General features: G+C 39.9%; 1 protein-coding gene across 1 annotated transcript in view; it reads right to left on the bottom strand.

Annotated features, from left to right (window-relative positions):
- The window catches only part of LOC142389993 (uncharacterized), a 31235-nt gene extending 4508 nt beyond the window's left edge, over positions 1 to 26727 (bottom strand). Inside the window, exons 1-8 of the mRNA XM_075475295.1 lie at positions 26395 to 26727; positions 17291 to 17352; positions 15623 to 15838; positions 6825 to 6881; positions 6407 to 6508; positions 5957 to 5968; positions 4688 to 4690; positions 2269 to 2361 (exon numbers count right to left, since the gene is read on the bottom strand). Of these exons, the coding sequence (XP_075331410.1) occupies positions 2269 to 2361; positions 4688 to 4690; positions 5957 to 5968; positions 6407 to 6508; positions 6825 to 6881; positions 15623 to 15838; positions 17291 to 17352; positions 26395 to 26527 (678 nt within the window). The 5' untranslated portion in view covers positions 26528 to 26727. The remainder of the gene's footprint in view (positions 1 to 2268; positions 2362 to 4687; positions 4691 to 5956; positions 5969 to 6406; positions 6509 to 6824; positions 6882 to 15622; positions 15839 to 17290; positions 17353 to 26394) is intronic.
- Positions 26728 to 26932: the final 205 nt, after the last annotated feature.

The following is a 26932-nucleotide window of genomic DNA, read 5'->3' as shown; positions in this document are numbered from 1 at the left end:
TTTACATTTTCACTTTTTTCGAGACTGCTGAGGGAAATAAGTGAGCTAAGGTGATGGAAGGTTTTAGCACCTACCCCCTTGAGTTTCCCAGGTCCAAACACAGCCAATGAAAACAGCATGGAAAAAAAATATACAAATTAGCGAAGGTTATGGAAACACCAGATAATGATAAAAGCATAATTGCTTGGTAATTCACTGAAAATTGCGTATCCATGGACTTGCATGTGGGTACATAGACGCATTGTTTTGGGAAACAATTAACATGACATGATATGATTTATTAGTGGTGTACTCCTGCAGCCCCACAACACATGCTGCTGTAATACATTTGCACAGCTGGATCGTCACAGAGATCTTTACAACGTGTTACATCACACAAGGGCTTGGCGTCAGCCGCCGTACTTATAGACCTTCAAGTCAAACAACTTGCATGCTGTACATACCCATCACTGCCTGATCAAAGCCTCAATACTCACATGCTGCAAGAAAGAAGAGTTACACGACTTATTAGGTGAACTTCACACTTATGTTCAAAAGTCAAAATCAAATGCAACTTAGCATTAAAAGGGCTCTCCACTGATATTATACCTAAGTTTCTGTTTAGTCAGTGATGAAAATACAACCTCACAAGTAAAAACAGTAATTTAGAGAGAGAACCTGCAGATGCTATCAGATACAATCATCCATGATCATCCATGTATATATTTATCATTTCAAACTTCTAGTCACAAGCGATCCGTTTTTGTTTTCTTTAACAATTCAAAACTTTGGGATTTCAAAATGATTATTCAGCTGTCAAGTATCAAATGTTGGATCAGAAAATAAACAGTCGAAAACTGCATCCAAAATCTGCTTAAAAGTACAATCGTGACCACACGGGTGTCAATGAATTGTTGTCACCAGGTCCGATGCAACAGATGGTTTCTACTGCCTTTCCACATAAACAGCATCAAATCGGAGTGAAGACGCATCCAAAGACTAAACAATCCAGAATTTCAGTAACAGATGTCATTGATAGGTGTTAAGCCTCACTGTAAATAATAAATGTCCTCACAACTGAAGCTCAACATCAGTTACTTCTTCCTATATTGCATTTCTTGTAGTGTTGGACAGTCAGTGTGATTCTTATTAGTTTCTTTTAAAGAAAATAGGATAAATACCTAAAAATGATGATTTAATATTTTCCAAATCTCTAGTTAACCATTTTTTAATGTATGCCACATTATCATTTAGATAAGTAAAAAAAGAAGAGGCCTATGGATTTATCCAAAAATTCATTTGTTATCGAAAAACTGCAATTTTAAAATGACCTAATTACCTAAAATCATTTTTATTGTATTCAATCTTTTTATTTTATTTTTTTTAGTACATGCCATTTTGTCTTAGGAGATGGAACCCCAGAGCGAGAAGCTGCATCAAATTACAGAGGCCCGTGAAACAGGCAAGCCTGGAATTGATGTCATCGACTGAGTTAATGTTGGTTGAATCCTTGAAGTAGATGCAGAAATTTGCTTTTAATATTTAGTTTTCACAATGACAAGTTCAATTTTAGCCGAAACCATAATCTTTACATTAAATTAAACTAGTAGTTTTGGTGTTTAAACCACACTAAACAAAAAGTTATTAAATTAATTAAATTAATATTGTGGGCAGTAATGGTTCCACAAGGGACATTAACCCCATCTACTGGGACATATTTGTGTGTATTTTCACCAAATCCACTGCCTCTAAATATGAATTTTCTTGCTGTTTTATACTTAGTCTTATTTGCTCATATTTGTCATTTTGTGAGTCACTAAAAACCAGCCCGTTATGCCATACAGGAATGAAAACATTTAAAAGCATATTCTTCCCAGTATGGACTCCCTTTTATAATCTGACAAATAAAATTTCACCCAAAAATTTTTAACTGCCACTTTGTCATAGCTGAAGGCTCAAAAACATATAAAAAAAACCCAATAACTTTGAGCCTCAGTTGTGTGGCTATTAGAAATAAGCCTCCATGAAAATTATGATCATGAAATGAATGATTTAACGGATGAGTCAACAGGATAGATTTAATGGTGATTCGAGTTAAGAGAAGCCCTAACCGAGACTCGTCTCCCACCAGACAACTCTGTAAAAGATACTGAAAAGATTCTCCTTGTTTCTAATTCAATTTTCTATTCTTATTCCATTTTACACAACTTGTCCTCTTTATTGATATGTAACATGAAGTCTGTGAAGCGACCCTTAAAATTACTGTAAAGAAAATGGGAAGAAAGATGCACTCACTGATTTAGTGTTGACATCCGCACCAGCATTAGCCACCAGAGTGGCCATGTCCTTGTTACCATGTTTGGCGGCCCAGTGCAGAGCTGTCTGTTTGCAATGAGAAAAGAGGTGTTACTCATAAAATAATCCCTGTGGCATTATTACAGGTTGTTGACGCTGAGCGGGCAGCCTCTTATTGGCTGTCTGAAGGCAGCCGGCCAGCTGTGCACAGAGGGAAGTGGACGGATGGAGGGGTGGTAAGAAGGAGGGATGGTTTCCTGCCATCTAACGAAGCCTAATTACAAAACAACACAGCACTGTGCCCACGGTCGGGGGGCCCAGCCGCCTGTCACCAGGGGGAAAGATTGATGATGTTAGTGTGACCTGCAGAGGGGAGACCCACCCAGACATCACTGCACTACTGGCAGCACACATCAAGGGGGAACCTGAGCTCCCACCATACAAGAGATACACCTATACGTCCTCAGGCAAAGACACTTGAATGTGTGTCACATGCAAACCACATCCACCTGTCTGACTACAGCTGTGATTTCCTGTTTTTCCTGCACACTTTGAGCTGCGTAATTACGGGCTATTAACAGGTGAAAGCAGTATAGGTGCAGATGTCAGCTTAGTAACCACATCTATCCCTTTTGCCATCTGACCCTTAACACAACAAATCAAACAGTAACCATTTCAGAATTACAAATGAACTGTGGATGGATGAAAAAGCCTGTAACCTCAGGTCTTCACTGCTGAGAAACACTGTCCCACCTGAACAAGCAAGATGAACTTACTTTTTATTTGTAGAGATAGTTTTCCATCCAACAGTGGCAACATGGGACGTAGTGCTTTTCTACTGATTTTTCTAGTCATATATAAAAAGATGTAGTTTCTTTTTTTAATTGTAGTTATTTTTTCTCCCTCGTTCTTATGCTCACACTTTCTTTCAAGCATCACGTTTGTCTGAGCCATAAAGCCACACTTTATTTTACAGAAGAGGAAATTACCTGAAAGTATTTGAAAAGCCCCAAGGGTCAATTAACAGAACTAACAGCTGTTCTTAAGGCATCAGAAAAATATCATGTCTTCTGCGCATTAATAAAGTTTGAATATATTTTTGAAGTTGCAATTGTTTTTCTCTGATCTAAACAGAGCCAGAAATGATTGCATTAATCTATAAAATGTTATTCACGTTTCGTTTGTCTGTATTTATCTCGCTGCTGAACCCTTCATTTTTCACACCTGTATGGGAAACTAGTTACAAAGATGTTTATAAGAGTTTGACAATTTTGGAAACAGCTTGAGCCAATATTAATATTAGAAAATATAACATGTTTGATTGCTCCTTCAGGCAATGGCACTGCTGCGGTTTGAAACTCATTGTTTCCTATGGCTTGCGCTGCCCAGCCATGGCTCAGCGTTGCTCAGAGCAGCGATCTACAGTCTGACGGTATTTTCCTTTCATGAAAAACAACTGCATCAGTGCAAACATGAGCTTGTTCCCTACAAGTAGACAGTCCAATGCACGGAAAAATGGGGACACTAAGCGAGACCCACAGCGAATGTCACCATAGCAACTGGCACTAGCTTGGATAAGTACGATCCACCACTAGTTTTGCCCCATATCCCAGTTTTATTTGGAATATGTTGAACATGACCCTTTCAACTTGCCATACTCACAGTCCTGGTTTGGAAAGGTGCAACTACACAGACTTTCTTGAGTACTCGGTTCTGTGGTATGTTTAAACAAACAATAAGCCTTGTAGATAGATAATATGTAGTGTAAGATGTAATATTAAGTCCCAAAAGAAAAAACAGTCAATTTCACCTATTTTTGCTCAGCCCTTTATGGTGAGCACAGAACAATCACATCATGTCTGAAAGGCCCATTACGCTGTGACTTCAGGCAACACAAGAGAGAAACTGGCACTTGTTCACTGCCTGAATGAGTCATTTTGTGTTTGGAAGCTCTGATGCTAATCATGACCAAAAGGCTGCTCCTGCAGCTGGTAACAGAATGAGGAACTGACATGTAGCCCCATCTCGCACATCAGGGAGACAGATTGTGATAGATGCTGTCTGGCTTGAGTATCTCCATCTCTTTAGTCTGTCCACTGTCACATCTGAAGACAGATTGGCCAAAGCGCTGTTTGACAGGCGGCTCAGCAGGTTTCCCTGTGGGCAGGAGTGATGGACGAGGCTAAACAGGATGCTGCGCCTTCCACTCCTGCTCCTCTAGGTTCTGTTCCTGCCCGTGGAGGTGGCCCCCCGCCTGTCTGATCACTCGGGGACACTTGTGTCCCTGCCATGTGCTCCCCAGTGAAGGAAGTGGCAACTAAAGAGGACTGACACTGACAGGGGACACAAAGATCTGTCTACACTGGATGTGGAGGAAGACAGAGAGGAAGCGATGGGCAAATAATGTACTTACAAACTGTGTGGCCGAGGAAGTCCGTCACAACAGGAATGCAGGCGCACATCATGAGAAGAGCAGGAAGAGAAAAAGAACGTGAGACTTTGGTGTGAGAAGTGCTGGATTTAGGTAACATGACCTGTGTTATGTCTTCACTTTTTAGTCAGTCCACTTTTCAGCCACTGTTTGAAGATCCTATTTAGAAAACCACCTGATCCTAACAAACATTTGGTCAGAACAGGAAACCCATTAGTCCTCCAAGGATGAAGAGTAATCCCTACAGTCCTGGTCAAACATGTGATTTAAAGGCTGTCATGTGGCTCATTTGTCTAAACTTCTGTTGAGCAAAATCAATCAATGGCAGACACAGATCAAATCTGATGGCTCCAGGTTTTAAAGGAGTCTTGTAACTTTTTTTCTAAATTTTTGGTATCTCTGAATGTTATCTCTGAGACGGCATCAACATTTCGCTGAACACAGAAACGGTTGAGGGCTAAAACATCAAAGAGGCCCGAGGGCGACTTAGCACCTTCCCAGGGACACAACCTGCATTGTTCTACAATTAATCCCAGCCTGCTCTATTACTTTCAGATTATCTTTAAGTGGGTGAAGTCTTTGTGGGGCATTAAGGCTCTCCTTAATCTCTCCCCTCCCCATCTCCCTAGACTTCAATGGCAGCCGTGCTATCTTGTCCGGGTGGAGATGGCAGAGGCTTAGGGCTACTCTTAGAAGGTGGTCCACCATGGCCACAGGACAGTGTGAGAACTGTGACACAGGGGAGGGACAACAAACATGAGCTCAAATCTCTTAAGCGCACAGGGAGACAAATAAAAGGATTTGGGTTGTCAGGGGGGCATAGGAGCTAAAAAGCTATCTTTCATAATCCTTTTGATAGTGGACCTTTGAAATGCGTGATCTGGATGTTTTAACACAGGGTTCTCAGAACACCATTAAGGAGAAAATCAGGTTAGAATGAGCTTGTGGAAGTTACAAAAAGTAACATGCAGGTCTGAGAGTGAGGAATCACAGTTGGTCATTGGAAAAAATTGGAAAAGAAGGCTGAAATTGAACGTCTCTTTTTCACAGTTATCATCATTACAAACAAGGCTGAGTAAGAAGTATGATGGAACTTACCCCCTAAGAGGAGAGATTGTGGTCACAGTCAGGAGCCACCGTGTGTCAGAACAAGAGTGAAAAGCTTCAGGTTAGGAGAAGAACATGCAATAATAAACAACATCCAGCACAGACACACTGCAACATGTAAGGAAAAGTCTATCAAATACTCACTGAGGTGAAGTCCTGGTTTCGCCAGAGCAAAATAAACATGAAATACAAAATCATGTATTAGTGAAATCAGCTATGACTCTAAGTTAAGCACAGTCTTCTCATGTGTGCTCCCATAACTGCAGCAAGGATATGTTAAATATAAACAAGAATGTTGGCAATGAATTTTAACCCATAGTGGCCCTAACCATTGGTATCCACTTCCTGTTCAACTTTTATACATGATAAATTGTATAAAGGAGTGCATTTACAATAGGTTTTAATTTGTAATTTCACGAGGTTTTTACATTAAATGACTTTTGCATCTCTTGTATTTCTTATCCTATCACAATTTATGGTTATGGTATCCCCATATTTCAAGATGCTATTATTTCCAAAAAATCTGAAAATAATACAACATGTTTTAACAAACTGGAATTGTTCTTCACGAGCCAGATCAGAAGGTGGTGCTACCTTCTTGTTAGCCAATGAGGGGTCCTGTCTGAGCAGCTGTGAAAGGTCAGGAACTCGAGCACTGGCAGCAGAGTAGATCCACTCTTTCTCTATAGGATCCAGCTGGAACAGAAACACACATCCTGTTGTGGGCTCTTATGAAAATGCTAAGGCCACAAATCTAATCCATTTCCTACAGGCAACTGAGTCACAACCAACTGACGCATAGTGGGAGACACCCATGATGTCAAAAGTTTTACTTCTGTTATTTGTTTAACGGGAACTGACGCCACAGGCCAAGCAGACTATACAAGAACAAACCCATAAAGGACATACTGTAATGCCGCTGAGAAAAGAAGCTTGATCTTGAAACATTTGACCTCCTTGGTAAATATTTAGAGATGGGAAAACGACAGAAAAAGGAACTAAAAAGACTTACAGCGACAGCAGCAGAGCCCATACTGCCTGTACACTCCTCGTCATGCTCCGATTCGGACTGAAACACAGCCAGCACAAGAGAATTACTCAGTGGTGACAAAAAGCTGAGCGGTAGTACAAGTAAACTGTACTGTATCAGTTATAATGTTCCAACAGCATGACCCAACATCACAGGGTACATACACACCCACTTTCACACACTGTTCACAGGACTGTGATGTTTTCCAGCTGACGCGACGTGACCAAAGGGTGTCAGACTGATAGAGAGGTAATGAGGCAGCGAGTCAGAGGTGACGGCTTCACACATAAGGGGCAATGAATAACAATCCAATTAACGTTAAACCAAAAAGAAAAGTAGCACGTATGTTTTTGCCACCTTTTTTTTCTAAAGAGTTCAAGGAAAGAAAGAAAAAACTCTCGTGTATAAAACTGTCATTCGGCTGATTTATGAGTAAGAGGAATTTTCTCTCCTCCTTCTGGACTCTTTTAAAGAAGACGTGATTGGCAAATTGTTCTCAGATCACACAAAGACACAATGTTAAAACAGTCAACCCTTTCAGGTCACTTGCACAAAACTGTCACACGTCAGTATGTTGAACATGAAAAGTGGATGATTCGTATTTATCCAGCCTTTTCCATTCGAGCGTGTCCTTTTTTTCAGCACTTCTGGTGGAGACCAATAATAACAGGCAGAGAAAATATAATAACATTGTTTGGGATGAAGGGAAAGACCACAAAGGGCTAAAGAATTCCAGTAAACGCCCTGTCAGCATTTCATAGTTTTTCTTTTTTTTTTAATGAACTGTAGCTCATATCCTTTTCATTTTCATCTGACATCTAACATGTACCTTTTGCATATGTCTTGAAAGAAATTGCTACTAAAAATGATTCATCATTTTCCAGAGCTCAAGATGAAATCTTGAAATGCTTTGGTTTGTCAGAGCAGCCGGAACAATCCAAAACACAAATGTATACAAATTAGAACAACGAACGATGAAACGGTGGCACAGAACCAACAAATGTGTGGTTTTATGCTAAACAAATAAGCGTTAACTATTTATCCAAATCAGATAAAAATGAACTGACCTATCTGCCTGGATTATCAGTGTCAGCCTGTTGAGAGGTGAATTAAGATTTCACTGTTAAGAACAAAATTGATTTCAAGATGGTCTTAAAGTAAGGAAGGTAAACCCTAACTGACCATTTTTCAAGTGGCACATGTGGATTCAGGTTACACCATTATGTTGAATTAATTTAACTAGTCTTTATAGTTAAGGGGATACACTACAGGTGAAATGGGTTAACTGTTGAACGAATCGGGATCACCATCAGGTCGCCCCATTTCATTACATACACTTTAATTACTAAAAATATGATATGTCTGGATCAATGTGGTGGACTGACCTCATCTATTCACAGTTACACGTAAAAATCATCTTGAAACTTTGAGCTCTTTTTTTTGTTGTTGGAATCAGTGGCGATGAACATCGAAGTCCAATTTTCTTTGGGCTTGCAATAAAGACAACTTTCTGTCAACTGTTGTCTTTATTGGGGAGTTGCAGATATTGTCTTTTCTTGTCCTTCTTGCAAAAACGCAAAACAGGAGAAAATCCATCTTCAGTACAAATCCATGTGTACTGTGCTTTGCAACACTTTAATCACAACAAGAAACTTTGTCACTGCTCTTTGGAGGACAGACTCGTGGAAACAACCAATTTTGTAACGTTAACATTTATATTCTGGATTTTATTTGACTTTTCTGCAAGTATTCATGCCAATACTAATCATCTGGACCTGTTGTTGAAGCTAAAAAAAGAATCCATTACAACTTGCCAACATGTGTGCTGACCACAGATGGTCTGCAGAGAACCACATTAAACCAGATACCATGTGTGCTCAGTGTACGATTATAAATAATAACCTCATATGAAGCACAGTAAACAGCATCAGGAAAGCTAATAAAAAACAGTGTGTGACATTACAGTGAACCTGCTAGGAAGCTTAATATCAAACAACGGTGAATGCTGAACTGTGTGTCCGTAATACAAAGTTCAGCGCACTGATGTAAACACCGTAACTAAAGTTAATACATTAACTCAACACATTTAATCTCACATAAGTGTTATGTTAACATGCTCCAACATATTTCATCTATCCACATCACAGGCCATCAAGGAGAGCCACATCTCTTTCTCTTGGGTGAATTACCCTTCTCTTCAATGGGCACAAATGCTTATTATCTTCCTAATGAGGTCCAACATGTTGCAGCTTAACATAACAACAGGCAGCTTCGTTTAAATGCAGTTTGTGCCCCAGTTTGTCCTCCTCCCACCCCAATACAACATGCTGTTGGTTACAGATCCAGGTAATATACTTGGCACCACCTGGTGGGTGAAAGAAAAAACATTGGATTGAAAGCTCTGAATTGAGAGTCAGTGTATTTCCCCTTCCCTTACATGTTCTCCACAGTACTCATCCATTTTTAGTGTCTTTCAGAATTAAACAGGAAGTATTTGACACCTTTGATGAAAAAAAAGGCAAAAAAATATATTTTTGCCCGTTGCCAATGAAGAGACTTATTGTTTCAGAACTTAAATCACCAAATCACACCAAAAAAAAAAACACAGACGCATTATTTGTTACTTATTCAACCAATAACAAATCAAATTGCCTTAAGCTAGCATTGCATCCCCGAGATTTTCAAGCTGTAGAAGGTCTGCATGTGAGAACACAAATGTTTGCAACATTCCTTCTGGACTTTTGCAAACATTAGCAAAGCCAGTTTCCTTCAGAAGATGACCAACTGACATCATGTGTATAAAAAATCCTCCTGAGCAATTTCAAAAAGCAAAAGTGTGCTGATAGTACTTGCTGATACGTATGACACATGTACTTGAACACATCGCATAATCTTTTATGATAGCATAGGTTCAAATACACGAGATTGATTTCAACCCAAAAATACTCAGAGTCATTGATACATTGGGAGCCTCATCCATCATTTTCGACAAACTGTAAATTAACAGTAACAATTTCCTGCCCGTTGCCCATGCGCTCAAACCAGGAACTACTCCAGAGAATCCTCATATTTACCAACACATGTTTGCTTTTGCCATTAAGTGGTCCTGAACAGAATTATGCAGACAAAGTAAGACTATAAAACAGAAAAAAAAACATAATTTGAGAGCACATGTGTTATAAAGTAATGAAGCAACTGTACAAGAAACAGGTCATTCTGAGGTTGCCATCACTTTGTGTGCACATTATAAAGGATTTATTTGCACATTTCAGCTGTGTGAATGTACAGAGTCAACACAACAGACCAGTCATTCACCCTAACATCATAATGTAAACTAAAGAAGGTTGGACTCCTCTTTATGAGACACGAGCTCCCATGAAACATAATTTGTGAATTGTGGGGGATTTTCTTAAAGGGGAACTGCGGTATTTTCAACATTAAGCCTCATTTATGAGTCGTCTGCAATGTTTTAGAACCCCCCTCACCGCTTTTTTGATGTTTACTGCTGTCTCCGGTATTTGCCTAATTTTGATTCTTCTCAACCTGCTTCAGAATGGCAAGCATGGTGCATGTCCAAAAAGGTCCGTAAAAGCACTATAATCGTCCGTTTTCAAAATAATCAACTCACCGGAGTGGTTACTGGTGTGCACTGGTAATCCATATCAAATTTCGTTGCGAAAAGTTGCTTCTGTCGTGTTTTATTTGACATTTTGTACTGGATGTTCGTTGATATTACTCCGCCACCGCTAAGAAAATAGTGCGAGCATGAACGAGCTGCCAAATAAAACACGACAGAAGCAACTTTTCGCAACGAAATTTGATATGGATTACCAGTGCACACCAGTAACCACTCCGGTGAGTTGATTATTTTGAAAACGGACGTTTAATGTGCTTTTACGGACCTTTTTGGACATGCGCATGACTTGCCATTCTGAAGCAGGTTGAGAAGAATCAAAATTAGGCAAATACCGAAGACAGCAGTAAACATCAAAAAAGCGGTGAGGGGGGTTCTAAAATATTGCAGACGACTCATAAATGAGGCTTAATGTTGAAAATACCGCAGTTCTCCTTTAAATACTGATGTTTTGCTATTTTTGCCAATTTATTTCTGTTTTTAATGGATCCTGTGTAAATTCAGCTACTGAGCTACTAAAGTTAACAACCTCTCTGTGCCTCTCTGTGCACGCCTCAGTGATCATGGAAATATGAAAAAGAGAGAAAAAGTCCCCACCAATGATTCAAGACTTAAGTTAATCACTCAAAAGCAGAAGAGGGAGGCCTGCTGTGTGCAACTGCTCCTTTTTACTTCCATGATGAGTCTTTGTTTCATCTATTTGTGTGATGTGCAGGTTAGAGAGGATCATTCAGGGTGCTGATCCTAAACCGTCACAGTTTCCATGTTCTGGACCTCCAGATTAAAAGAATTTGTAACAACATAAGTAGAAACTAATGGAGACTGAATGTAGTGTCGCTGTGCGCCAGGGCAGGGTTGGAGATTGTTAAACAGTTTATTCTCAGTAGCACACTTTATAGTTGATCTGTTGTATAATCCATGAAAAACTGTAAAAGGTTGCAAATCTTGTTTTCAGAAAAGTTTAGCCAAAAGAAGCCAAGCCATTAGTAAGCACTGAGAATTGGGCTGACATGCTTTCCTGATGTGGACACATGTGAACTAAAGAGTGGATTTCCTGCACACAATGTAGTAAATGTGGCATTTTCTGTCATGGCCAAGGTAGTAAACACAGGCAAGGCTCTAGAGTGCGACCTATTTTCTCAGTGGTGCAACTAAAAAAAATCTGAGGTCGCACAGGTGCAACCACCCGTTCAAAAAAAAAAAAAAAAAGTCTACGCGACTCTGAAAGTCTCCCTGTGGTTCAACAACAGACACACCATTAGACCCATATCGTGGTCTAAACCAATCAGAGATAGTGAAGGGCGGGACCCCCCTCTGATTGGCCCGTGTACGTGTGTGTACGTTTGAACACGCGCATCCTGTAGTCAGACAGAGAGGTGATGAACCCTCAGATAAACAGTGGATGTAGCCGCGGGTGATGAGATGAAAAGAACAATTGACAACTTTTTTGTTAAGTTAAGGCCTGATTCGTCTGAAAATAACCACAACCAATGCACTGACACCCTGGCTAAGATGCAGTAAAGCCGATAATATAATGCACTGCATTTACTGTAAAGTGTGGCAATAGTGCATTTGTGACTGGTCCTAATACATTTCGAATTGAAACGCTGAAAAAGCACAACGCATCTATGAAACACATTACCTGCTCAGTGTCCCCTCTCCCCGCTGCCTTTCAGCGGCAGGCAGCAGCAAACAGAGATGATAATCAAGTTTAAAGGGATAATCTGGAGTAAAATGCACTTTAGGTCAATTTACGGGATGTTGGGAGTACATATGTTGAGTTGACATCAAAATCATTTAATTCTGATGTGTTTTGAGAATTTTGATTTGACCGTTTTCAGCCAAAAGTCGTTAGCCTGGAGGAGAGTGGGGCATATGGTATCGCCGCTACAAAACGCTATTTTTACACCTCTTCTACAGCTCCAAACAACATAACACTTACGTGGTAGTGAGTCCAACATAGTCAAGTATTTCTTTCGAAAGCCAGGATAGGAACAAACACGCACCCTAACTCCAAAAGTTTGCTCCGCTGTTTGTTCAACAATCTGCTCACACACCTCTCCTTCTTCTGTGATGGTCACTCCAGTCACGCAAAAGACGTCTTCCGTAAACAGGAGGCTAGGTCACGCGAGACGTAAGGTCACGTGACATTTTATAAAATTCCAACATGTTAGTAAGCTAGGCTTTGCTGTTGCATACAACTTCATTTCACTTTCGAAAGAAATACTGGACTATGCTTGTAAAAAAAAACGGCAACGAAATTGTGAATTTCCAGAGCGTGTTACTCCACACTCGGCTCTACTATACAGACTTTACGCTGAAGATGCCAGCTGCAGCAGGAGCATTTCCGGAAAGATACTGGCTGGTTTTAAATTCATTCTGGACTCTCTATCCGACCACATGAAGACCTCGGGACACTTCTGTTTGGATTTAGGGACCCTCTACTCACTACCACGTAAGTGTTATGTTGTTTGGAGCTGTAGAAGAGGTGTAAAAATAGCGTTTTGTAGCGGCGATACCATATGCCCCACTCTCCTCCAGACTAACGACTTTTGGCTGAAAACGGTCAAATCAAAATTCTCAAAACACATCAGAATTAAATGATTTTGATGTCAACTCAACGTATGTACTCCCAACATCCCGTAAATTGACCTAAAGTGCATTTTACTCCGGATTATCCCTTTAATGTTGCCTACCAAGTTGCAAAAGTTCCCTTCACTAAGTTCAAGTCTGAAATAATTCTTCAGAAGAAAAATGGCTTGAACATAAATCCGACGCACAGCAATGATGTCGCGTGCGCGCAATTTATAGGAGTCATCGCAGATACATTGATAAAAAAGACGTCTGTACTAATTGCGAACAGTAAGTACATGGCAGGAATGCGTCATTGTGTACGGCCGTATCTTGAGGAGAGGAAGACCGGTGAATATACTGATATATATATTTAACCCAACTACAGGAGTTGGCTATCCGAGGGGCATGCGACTGCAATGGAGGATAATCCATAAGACATTGAGCCATGAGATGTTCAGTTTGAAGCCCTAAAAACACTTGCAATTTTAATTTAGATTTTCTTTTTATTTAATTTATCTTGAGATGTTTTAAGTTTAAATTTCAGGCCAGTGAAGCCCTTTAAGCACCAACACTTTTTCAGTAAGTTTCGGTAAGTAGTTAGTAAGTTAAGTTCAGTAAGTTTGTAGAATTGTGCTTCAAATAAAGAACTTTATTTTGAATAGATTGCTAGTTAATCGTTTACAAGTTAATATTGCCTATATGGACAGCGATTTAAAAATAAATAAATAAATGAATAAAAAAAAGTGAACCTGTAAAACTGCGGTGTTAAATGCAATGCGTTTGAAAATTTGGGTGCACCTAACTTTTGTGCTGGTGCACCTAAGAAAAAAAGTTGGGCGCACCAGTGCAACCAGTGTAAAAAGTTAGTCTAGAGCCCTGACAGGTAGTAAATGCTCGAGAATATTTGGTGCTACATCTCACATTCTCTCAGTCAGTGATCTTACAGAGACTTTACAAGGAGAAAGTGTGAAAAAGAAATCTCTGCAAAAAGTCTGGGGCAAATGCTGCGGACATTTACATTCGCATATGCCACCTATATGGAACATCTTAACACGTGAGGACTCACGTGCATGTGTGAAAACGGCTTTTACGGCATTGTGTCAGTGAGTCGTGTCTCAGTCACAAGCCAATTCACATATTCACTGCATCTAATCAGCACAGAAAAAGACGTCCTTGTTAACCCGCTGCTGTTCCCCTTTGAATTGACACATGCCAAACAGGGAGATCAGCCCTACATCAGTGGGTCCTTACACACAGCCAGCCAACATCATGGGATCAGCTGAGTGATGACACAGTTGTGCATTCCACAATGCCAGCTTGTCCGTACACTAGGACTGCCACGATTAGTCGACTAGTCATTATTATGGCGACTATGAAAATCGTCAACGACTAATTTAATAGTTGACGCGTCATTTTTTTTGTTTCTTTGTTTTTAAACTTTGTTTTTCTCTCAAAACTGCTGCGGCACCTTCCACTGTCCACTTCTTTCTGTCCTTGACACACATGCGAAGTAGTGGTAATCGGGGTCAGCCGTGATGTTATACCAGACAGGCTCTGGTATCATAGCTACCTGGCAACGGAGCTCAAAAGTGTGGGATCATTTTAAGAAAAAACAAAAGAGAAAAGTGTGCAATGCAATATCTGCAAGGCAGAACTTGCCTTCCACAGTAGCACAACTGCGATGCACGATCACCTGAAAAGGAAGCACGTTGTAGCTGATTGTGACAACGATGAAGAGGGACCGTCGTCTTGGTAAGTTAACCTGCTGAAAAAGGCCTGCTGTATCTCCCATGTTCAAACTGTCACCTTTGATCCTGAATCTCTGTCAAGCTCATCCACCCTGTCACTTTGTGCTGAGTGTTCCTGGATTTGGATGACAGAAGGTGGCTGTAGAGTCTGCTGCACACAGACTGTTTCTGCCTGCTTGTCCCACACAAGGACAGACATAAATGTGCTGTTAACTCAATGTCTGTGATGCCACAGCCTGATCCCAGTGTTCAGTCAGCTGTGTCAAGTGTAGGATAACGGCCAACATTAGCACTTTTTTTGCTCTTTTTAGTGCCTGTTTGTACAATCATGTGGGACCACACTTCACCAGCAGTGCAACATGCATTAAATCTTCCAAATATGATTACATGCTGAAGTTTATTGCATGAACAATACTTAAAGGTACTTTCAAAGGATTACTGTGCACTAAACCAGCACTTTAAACGGCTTTGCTCTTTATGTAAAAACATGAACCCTGTGACCTTTTCTCTTCTGTCAGGATGGCTGACTTAGTTTTGCGACAGCAAAAATGCTTTTTATTTCTTATACAGGGGTTCTCTGTTTAAACCATCATTCAATGCTGGCACATGCTGGAAAGAAAAGGCAGAATGCACCAACAAAGAGGGCCTTGTGTAGAATAAATAAGCTACTCACATAAAGAGTATACATGGTGTGCTCAGGCAATGACAGATTCAGCTAGTTTAACCATTCTGAGGTTTTTTTTGTTGTTTTTATATATTTTTTATAGTGACTTTTTTGACAAAAAATGTTTTCATTCAGAAAACAAAAATGATCTCAAATTCACCTCTGCATCAGGCTCTCCACATGACATTGGCTCTTCCTGCTGTTCCTTCTGGTTGGGAGATGATATCGAGGCATCCGTCACCTCCCACTCTGCATTGGCTGTAGTTCCAACTGGGTTCAGATGTCTCAGTTGTTCTCCATCTGCCCCCTGATGCTTGTTGTGTCGCTCCTGGAGCAATTGCCTAAACTTTTTTTTTAGGATAAGATATTTCTCACCCTGTGACAAACAGTTAAACATTACAACATGCATTTCAAAAGCAGGACATTAAGAACTATTTGGAGCTGCTTGCTGAAGGCTTTAGCTAGAATGTATCACATCGCTAATGCAAATCTGAACTAAGACAGTCGGCAACTTCATTAACAGAAGCCGTACTGTTCACTCAAATTCTGCTGGTATGTGATTTAAATTTAGTGAACTGAAAAAAAACTTGAAAACTTCTCTTTGCCTATGTTAGACATTAAAGTCAAGAGTCTAAAAAAAATAAAGTTATATAAATAAATAGCATTTCCACAGTAATACTGCAGTGTGCCAACAGCCGTCTCACAAAAACGGATTCAAACGGCCAGAAGATCATTTTTAGCGATCATAAAGAACCAATCGTTTCAATGTGCAGCCTGGTACTTGTCAGAGCTGGTGATGGGTAGGAATGCTTTTCAGCATTAGCTCCATGTTTTAACTGACTGCTAACGTAGTGAAAAAGTCAAGAGTACTTAGGTGAGTGTATAAACAAGTTCAGATGGGGCATAAATTGTCGTTAGCTAAACATAGCTTGAAGTAAACTCTCAAAGGCCAATGTTGCCGTCTATGGTTCAATTAGCCTCTGCTCCAAAAATAAAGAGCAAAATTTTAGAAAATTTTTGGCAACATTTGAAATGAGTTACCAAATAAACGTTTAAAATAAAATTGCTATCACTCTCATCTGTTTTTTTTTAAGTGTGAAGCTTAAGCCAGGACAAATATTAGCTTCTTAGCAAAAAGGATAGAACTGGGGGTTAAACAGCACATCTCTCCATTCTGCAACAAGCTTTTCCACTTTTTGCCTGGTTAACAAAGCTACACGCTACAGAGCAGTTTTCACTCCTGCAAAGAACTTTTACGTGTGGTCTCATGGCATCTATCTAAAATGTTAAGAAACTGTTTCTTTATTGTAAACATTTGAACACATTTGCTGCATAGTGTTGATTAATGGGCTTTCAAGTTAGGTGTATTCTTAACAATGGACAGAGGTTTAGGCAAATACTCCCCTTGCTAGAGTTTCACACTTAAAAAAGATATGATACATTACCCAACTATGGGCAATATAGCAGAAAAATGTTGTTCCCAAAATATTAAAATAATGAGAAATACAATTAATTTTAATGCAAAATAAAAAAATGTTTTTGTGTTTAGTCTGATCATGTTTAATCCTGCAGAACATTTCATCTATATTTGAAAATAATTCCAAACTAAAAATAGTCCTGAACCATTAAAACTGCAGCTGCAGTCTCTTGGGAAAACCAGTGGGTACAACAAGTTTTGTAAAAAAAAAACAAGTCTGGATAACTGCTTGTTCAGCCTAAAACAACTTAGATTAACCATTCCTAGCAGTGTGGTGTGGAGATATGTCCAGAAAGTTCATGTGACCAAAACTTTTCCCACAAAAAGTTAACATTTAAAAAGTTCACTTACATTCTCTGACTTCACTACAGCGATTCGGTCAATGATGAGCTTGAATTCCTCTCTGTATTTAGCTGCAGGGGAAAATATTTGAGGTGAAAAACTCCAAACTAAATATAGCCTCAGAGTTTAAATATGCAGTGATATTGAAGTGGTTCCAATTCCCAAAACGTCAAATCAGGACAGAGGAAAATTGCACAAATAAACTTAAGCTCTTGTATGGTGCTGGGTGGTGGGGCCAGGCTTGAACAAAATGAGATAGATAAGAGTGGTTTTCAAGATATCAAATTAGACTTTACACAGTACGCAGAGCGCAGATGGAGAAAAACAAATCTCCAGGTTCGTTATAACATCTATAAAGAGAAACTTCACCCTTATAATTTACAACTGAGGAATGCAAGAAAGTCCTACTTCTCTGACATCATCCCCAAAAATAGTCATAATGCTCGGGCCTTATTTGCTACAGTTGACAGGCTAACAAACCCTCCTGTGTTAGTGGCAACTGAACTTCATTCCACCATGGCCTGCAATGACTTTGCCAAATTCTTCACAGACAAAATCCAAAATATTAGACAAGCAGTTGGTACATCAGCAGCAGGTTCAGCATATGTACCGTCTCCACCGAAAACCCGTTTAAACACCACGACACAGTTCCAACCCATTAAAGGAGAATTCCGGCATTTTTACAAACATATCCCATCTTTTGGAGACCAAGGAAAGTTGGCCAAAGGGAAAAACACGAGAAATTTTCATGCCCGCTGCGCAAAGTTGTCCGATTGCGCTGATTTCCATGAAAGCGGGCTCTATCGGGCAATCTTTTAACCTTTCCTGAGGCTCTTAACGTGTATCAAAATACTTTTGACCGAATTGGCCGTGGTGTCAGTAGCAATACAATTCAACCCAGGGGCTAACCATACCGTTAGCTAGCACAGACATTATACATTTTGAGATTTCAAAAACAGCGCACCTTAACCTTTCTCAGCTTCCGTGTTCCACAGGCGTGCGCACAAATTAATCGATCGCTGAAATCATACACTATAGTATTCCAAAATTGTCTTTTTGTCCACCAAAAACGACCCTTGGGAACCGAACTACACATTGCCATGTTTGTTATTGTTTCCTATCGAACAGCTGACTCGTTTCAACACCCATATTCGCCGTGATGTCATGATGTGTCACATGACTGCTTGAAAGCGCGCACCTTCGCCCATTATTCAGCTGCGGGAGATAAGAACCCTCGGGATTTTATTGGAAGCAATTTCGAGATGGATAGTTCGTCAGATTCTGATGTTGGAATGGAAGAGTTTGACGAGTTTGATGGTTGGGGTTTTCTTTTTGAACCAGAATAAACTGATGAAGAGTTGTTGGCACAAGATGCAGCGAGGATGGCTCAAAACGATGATCCAAAAACGGGAGCTGCTGCTAGGTCACGCATTGGGGAGGTGGTGCAGATGTGGACATTGTATTGCACTGACCACAGAGGAAGACAGTACTTTGGAATACTATAGTGTATGACTTCGGCGATCGATTAATTTGTGCGCACACCTGTGGAACACGGAAGCTGAGAAAGGTAAGAGCGCTGTTTTTGAAATCTCAAAATGTATAATGTCTGTGCTAGCTAACGGTATGGTTAGCCCCTGAGTTGAATTGTATTGCTACTGACACCACGGCCAATTCGGTCAAAAGTATTTTGATACACGTTAAGAGCCTCAGGAAAGGTTATAAGATTGCCCGATAGAGCCTGCTTTCATGGAAATCAGCGCAATCGGACAACTTTGCGCAGCGGGCATGAAAATTTCTCGCGTTTTTCCCTTTGGCAAACTTTCCTTGGTCTCCAAAAGATGGGATATGTTTGTAAAAATGCCGGAATTCTCCTTTAACAGCAAAGACCTGGAGGACATCTTACGTCAGCTGAACTCCTCCTCTTGCTGTTTAGACATCCTGCCAACAGCTTTTTTCAAAAGGGTCTCAAAGATGTTGGAGTCAGACCTGTTACTGATTGTGAACTTGTCTTTAATGTTTGGTGTGTTTCCAGAGCCACTAAAAACAGCTGTAATCAAACCTCTGCTGAAAAAGGACAATCTTGACAAGACACAAATGAACAACTACAGGCCTATCTCAAATCTCCCATTTTTAAGTAAGATCATTGAAAAAGCGGTTTTTCAACAGCTTAATTACTTTTTAAAACAAAATAACTGCTATGACACCTTCCAGTCAGGTTTTAGACAGCACTGAGACTGTTCTGACCAAAGTGTTTAATGACATATGTCTGAATACAGACGGTGGGAAAATGTCAGTCTTAGTTTTACTAGATCTCAGTGCTGCATTTGATACAGTTGACCACAATATATTACTGAAACGACTGGAAAACTGGGCGGGGCTTTCCTAAACTGTACTAAACTGGTTCAAAACATACTTAGAGAACAGGAAGTACTTTGTGTCAATAGGTAACTTTACATCTGAGCACACAAGAGTCACATGTGGAGTTCCCCAAGGTTCCATCCTGGGACCTCTTCTGTTTAACATCTACATGCTGCCACTGGCACAGATTATAAAAAACAACAAAATAAACTACCATAGCTATGCAGATGACACGCAGATATATATTACAATGTCACCAGGAGACCGAGGCCCTGTACAGGCTCTTGGTAAATGCATTGAGGAGATTAATGACTGGATGTGCCACAACTTTCTCCAGCTAAACAAAAACAAAACTGAGGTAATTGTCTTTGGAGCCAAAGAGAAACGATTACAGGTCATCACAGAACTTCAATCTATACACCTAGAAACTACCAACCAGGCCAGAAATCTGGGTATAGTGATGGACTCAGACCTAAATTTGGAAAAACACATTAAGGCAGTAACAAAGTCAGCCTACTATCACCTTAAGAATATATCAAGGTTAAAGGATCTGATGTGTCAACAGGACCTGGAAAAACTAGTCCATGCATTCATCTTTAGTAGGCTTGACTACTGTAACAGCATCTTTACAGGTCTACCTAAAAAGTCAGTTAGACAACTGCAGCTCATTCAGAACTCTGCTGCTCGAGTCCTCACTAAGACCAAAAAAGTGGATCACATCAGTCCAGCTCTGAGGTCTTTACACTGGCTGCCTGTCCATCAGAGGATAGACTTTAAAGTTCTGATGCTGGTATATAAAGCTCTAAATGGTCTAGGACCAAAATACATCAGTGACCTCCTGACCCAGTATGAACCTTCCAGACCCCTCAGGTCATCGTCTTTTATCAGTTCCCAGAGTCAGAACCAGACATGGAGAAGCTGCATTCAGCTTCTATGCTCCACATGTCTGGAACAAACTCCCAGAAAGTCTCAGATCAGCTGAAACACTCAGTGTGTTTAAGCCCAGGTTGAAGACACACCTATTTTCAGCTGCGTTTGAATAAAGCTCAAAACTTAATCACATTTTAACTACTGATTCTATCTGATTTTATCTATTGTTCTTATTTCTTTCTTTTTTGTTTAAATTTAAATCATGCTTTTTATTTCTACTGTTTTAATGTCTCTGTAAAGCACTTTGAATCGCCTTGTAGTTGAATTGTGCTATACAAATAAACTTGCCTTGCCTTGCCTTGCCTTACATCTTATGGAATCAAAATTATTTAAAGCTAACTGCACATGTAAGAGATAGAAAAAATATTAAGATAATATTTTTTATATCACAATATCTTTTATTGTGTTTTGTGAGCTAAATATCATATCATTTTATATTCTATATTTTATATTGTTATATGGTCTATGAACAATAATTCTCCAGGCTCTCTGAAGAACTTTCAACGTTATTCTTTGGAAATTATCTGCTTTTTTACTCATTTTCAAGTCCAGTCCTTGTTCTGACCATTTCATTTGGTGTGTTGTTTGATAAACAACTTAACACTGACATAGTGTTTTGTTTTCACAGAACATAGATAACTTGTCAAATAGCCAATTTCAAAATTAATCTTAGGGCATGTTGTTACTAGTGGACTGTCACAATAAAAAAAGATTTTGTTCCCATTTATTTAGTTGCATCTATGAAAAATGACAAAGATAGCACAGTTTAACAGGAGTAGAGAAGATTGTTTTCACCAACGAGGTAATTCCCAAAGGACCTGTTAGCTCAAAACTCCAAAACTCAACATGGGAACTGGGCAAGTGGAGGACAAGAGCAGAAGTTGCAAGCCTAAAAAACTATGTACTGGGGATGAACAGTATCCAAATTGATGTTCTTGAGAAACAGGACAAATCCACTAATAATCTGACAAGACGTGAGAGATGCATCTAGCTGATCAGAAAAGGTCTCCAAGGAAGGGTGGCTGTTCTTCCTATTCTTAAGAAAGGAAAACAAGGAGAAAAAGCTGAGGTATGCCAAAATGTTCTTCGGGAAGCCTAGATAACTATTACTAATTACAGGTGACATATTATGCACTTTTTTCAGAAGCTGACACAATTTCCTGAGATCATAATTAAATGCCTTTGACATGCTTTGCTCAAAATAGCAGAGAGACGGTTCAGAATCTCTTATTTACACTTCTATTCAAACAGATTCTCTGTTCTTTTTAGGGCCGTTAGACTCCACTCCATCCATCTTTTCCTCAAAGTTGGCTTCTTTTAAGATCTGTAGTACTTTGAGCATGTTAAAAGAATTTAAAAAACGCCAATCAGAAGTCAGATTTCCTTGTCAGACATTAAGAGTACTGCTAGACTATTTACCTAATTGTGAGATTGATGTTAATCACATAGCAAAAAGCAAGAGAAAAAAAGTTAAAACTTCCCACTTTTAAGGTACAGTAACAGGAGCATCATCTAATGTTTTTGTTGAAGTGAAGATACAGAAGGACGGGTCTGGATAACTTTGTAAAGAGACATACATTTCCAATGAAGATCTGAATGACTGAATGACACCATAATATAAGACAAAACAAAACAAAATGCTAGGGTTGTGGGGTTTTTTGTGAGTTTTTAAGTTGGTAGTCACTTCAGACACCTAAATATAGGTTTTCAAGCACAGACAAAAGTAATTTCTCCACATGATGTTCCCGTTAAAGAATTTTCATGAAAGCTTGCTGAGGAATAAAAGTGGTCATACAAACAGTTTATTCCAAGCTTATCACAAGTCATAACAACTTTGTTTTTGCCTTAAATACTGTATTTTGATTTATGTTGGCACAAACGTTTGATAAATTACTGCGCCTATTTCCCATTTTCCTGGCAATATATAAAGAAGTTTAGGATAGCTCAGGACTTTTTGCATAGTACTATATTTCAAAGTAAGATGTAGGAAGGGACAGGGGGTTTTCTTAGAACTGGGCATCAGAGCCTGCAGCCCTGAATGTTTTCTGAACACTCCAGGATCCTATGATAGAAGAAATATTGAAACAAATCAATCGCCAAACTCAATAGTTAGCAGCCCTGTAAGCCCTCTGCATCTATTTGTATTTGGCTAGCTCAGCTACATACAGTTCTTACACCCAAAATCTAAACAAAGAGGAAGTGTTTAATCCCCTCACAGGAAGAAATCTCCAAACAGATCTTAAGGCAAGCCCAAAGAACCCGAGCCACTTGTGACCTACTGCAAATCTGTCCTGTTGAAACTACAAGCTGGCAGAGTTCATCAGTGGAAGCTTTCTGTTTACACCTGTGAGCTTATATTCAGACTGGTGCAGAATGTGTGATTAAAAGCAGACTTTGGTTATCAGGCAGCGCAACATTTTCCAGGCGTAGGTATTCCATACATGCTGTGGTGTGCAGTGGCATTCCAGCTCAACGCAAATTAAGCATTTCCTTTTCCTGATGTGCACGGAAAGAATGCTTGTAGTGAGGCCGCTTCACAGCTCACACTGACAACAACAGGAAATCCAAAGGAAACAGCCTCTTACATCTGTCTCAACAAAAGAATTCCGCGCTTAGTACAGTGAGCAACACAGCATACATGCTAGTTATTTATTAGCCAAAGGTCGGCACAAACAAGCAACAGACAAATACCTCCCCTTACGCACTTTCCAGCCATGCCCCAGTTTTACAAAGTGATGAAAAAGCACCCCCATTAGAAGTCTACATCCAATCATGCATGTGGACTTAATTATGATTAAAACACTATCATCACAATTATGACATGAAAAGCCTCAACCACATGCTACTACAGACTTGAAATGTGTGGGAAGCACTTTTCTAATTGGACAGCCATGTCAGATGGCAGAGTATCAAGGCAGCTCTTTAAACCTCTGTCAACAACTGCACTGCTGACGAAGCATCTGGACTGTACATGCTGCCGACACAAGGTCACTTTGGATAATCATTTGAGGAGGTTAAAACACACTATGTTTGCATTTCAGCCAGTGCCAAAAGTAAAGGCACTTTTGAGTGGAGAGATACTACACCCCCATAATCCGCTTAGTTGATATTTTTGCTCCAAAAAAAGTGGAACTAAATAACAAATATTTTGTTGTGAGTATTTCATAGATGCTTTATTCAAAAGGGCTTTAATTGGCCTTTTTCACTCAGCTTTTCTTAGAACCTTTACAGTAACAACTGCTGCAAAAAATCCTATTATAGTCAAATCAAATAAAGCTACAGTACACAACTTCTAACCTATGTAGTGACTACAATTTACTAGAGGTATTTCGATTTACACTTCATTGGGCCTCATGCAACAACCGTTCGTACGCACAGATTTGTTCTTACGTCGTGCGTACGAGTGATTTAAGAGAATTTGCGCATTCAAAATTTTTTTCGTATTTTAAGTTTTCTTTCAGGTATGAACAGAATTTACGAGTGATCCAGACCTGTCGTAGGAGTTTCGTAAAATAGTCCACTGTTATTCGAATCAAGTTTGCTTGACTAATGGATTGTATATTTAATTGCTTTGAAGCAATCATAAATAAATATATACATCCATCCATCCATTTTCTATACCCGCTGATTCCGTCGGTCGGGTCGCGGGAGGGCTGGAGCCTATCCCAGCGGTCATCGGGCGAGAGGCAGGGTACACCCTGGACAGTAAATATATACATTATACCCCATAATTGTGCTGACATTTTTCTGTTTGACTTAAATTATGCACTATTGAAGGTTAATTTGACTCTGGATATAACAAGGTCAATGGGAAGGGTAACCAGCGACTTGCTACTTTTGGACATGAGGCTGTTTTGGCTGATCAAAAATCAGATGTGTGACTGCGTTCTGGATCGTTTGTCAGCGTTTCACTTATTATTGCAAGAGATGAAAACAAGAGGAAAACATTTCCGTACAGCAGTTCAGGCAAAGAATATCGTTTAAAGGGACACTATGTAATTTCTTCCCCCATCTAGTGGTGCAATTTTATTTTGCAAAGTCGAATGAATTTGCTCTCTAGCGCCTCGCGTTTTCAAATGTGCGTTGCAACTTCTTGAACTACGGCAGGCGGTATGTGTCAAGATTCAAGAAGCTATAGATTCAGACTCAAGGTCCATACAAACAAAAAGACATCAAGACACACAGTACAAAGGATTACATAACACACATACAATAACACTATAAATACAGATGAGAGATAACATGTCAGATAACATAAGTTGACATAGCCTTTGGTGTGCAAACAATGCAATTAGTCATATTCCGGGAGTTACCAGAAGTGACGTCGACGCAGCGGTAGCGTTAGCAGCAGTGTGTAGTTGCTATCTGGAAAGTGTTCTTTTAAATTAACTCCTGGTAAACTTACAAACTTTCTAATGCCTCGTTTTGTGAGTTAAGAGCCTATGTGTACTACGGCAGAAGTTTGGTAACAATCAATGCATTATTAGTGGGATAATTTACGAGATAAAATCTATTTACCATTAGCGCCAGTCATAAGCCATTCAGCGGACGTGACGTCAAAATGGCGTCATTTCCGCTTGCAGGCCTGGCGTTGGGGAAAACGCGATTCGAAGTGCTTTATGTCTCGGCACTTCGTCGTTTTTCATAGACCATAGATACAGACAAGTTATTCTTCACTCAGGAGGATAATTGAGATTTTTGACAGAGATAATTTTACACCAATGAGGACTAATTTATGAATGAATATGTTGATTTGAGCTAATAAATGACTTAATATATTACATACTGTCCCTTTAAACAATGTGACCACCCACCAATTAAGACTTTGCAGCTATGCATGCATTCAAAGAAGGTAAGAAGGAAAATGAGGATGTAATGACCGCAGAAAGAGGAGCTCCTGAGCTGGCTGAACAGGAGAAGACCTTCAAGAAGAGAAAGTTGTCTTCTCGTGTCACTGCAGACCTGCTTTTTTCATGATAAAAAAAACCAACTGTGACTATCAGGAGAAGTGTTCGTACTACTGCATAGGCCTACTCCTAAAAAAACAGGTAATGTATGGACATGTAGTTCAATTTAGAAACTACAAGTTTGCATCCACAGGTGATCAAAGTTGATACATATAAGTGGCTGTTTAATCATCTCTTGAAGCAGCTGAAGAACGGCACAGCAGAGTGTGTCTCTGTCAGATACAACATCTGTAGGCTATTTGTTAGGGCTGCAAATCCCTCCTCTCCATTTTTCAAAACTGGAAGACTGTTTTTTACTGAAACTGTTGCCGTTTGTGAAAGAAGCACAAACAGTTGCACAACCCCCCCACCCATCCAAGGATTGCATAAGCATCTGAGGGGTTGGTGGGTGGACACGAAAAGACGGATGAAACTGAGCTCAGATGGTACAAAACAGCCAAGTAATTATTCCTCTGTTTACTGAGGGAGCTGTCGGAGCTACAGGGGCTTCATGTGACATTGCACGGTGGGATAATTTCGGTGATGGCTTGGTTCAGGTTCTGTGGTTAGTTCCCAACTGACTTTGTGGGAGGAAACGACACAATTCCTGCTGAATGTCTTTGGAGGTTTTTTTTTTTTTTTTTTTAATGCGAAGCAGATGTGCGCATTTCTACAGAAAAGTCAAAAAGGGCCGCATGTTAACTCAGACTTCTGTCTGTTGTGTCCAGAATTGTCCACTTTATTCTACACATGAGGCCAGCAACACGCGCGCTGTTGATATTGCATCCCCCGTCTCGCGACCACATCATACTACACTTCAACGTTTTCGGCGTAAGAATTTTCATTGAACTTCATTCACGATGCATCCACTTTACTTACCACGTAATTCCAAGTCACTGTGGCCAATAAAAGGCTTAAATGTCTTCAGCATATCTGCATTTCTGACTCTGCCCGAATTGCCTGCGGCCGAGTAGAAATAATCCAGCAGCGACTCCTCACTCACATTACCCATCTCCACTCAGTGTGTGCAGCGTCCCCAACGGCACGAACGCCTTTCTTTTCACTTTTTACCACTATTTTTGTATTCTTTGATTCTTTGATATTTTTCCACTCTTCCACAATGCTCTCGAGCGGGCTAATTTAGTTATAGTAGGTATATCTGTCCAAACTTCACTCCACCCAGACGAGCTGGCCGCCGCTGCGCCTCCTCCTGTTAACCCCTTAAAGACACACATCTTCAATCTAACATTTGGGGTTTTCTGCTCCAGAGGTGGATAAAGTACCATTACTAAATCCTACTTGTCAAACAGGAATTTTGATATTCACTGTCAAATGCATTCAATATCAAATATACAACATTAGAACATTGGAAAAGGTTGAAAAGTGTGGGGGGGGACGGTTATTTTGTCCTTTCGAG

This window comes from Odontesthes bonariensis, chromosome 10, assembly GCF_027942865.1.
Source record: "Odontesthes bonariensis isolate fOdoBon6 chromosome 10, fOdoBon6.hap1, whole genome shotgun sequence".
Taxonomy (NCBI): domain Eukaryota; kingdom Metazoa; phylum Chordata; class Actinopteri; order Atheriniformes; family Atherinopsidae; genus Odontesthes; species Odontesthes bonariensis.
This window is presented reverse-complemented; position numbering and strand designations above follow the sequence as displayed.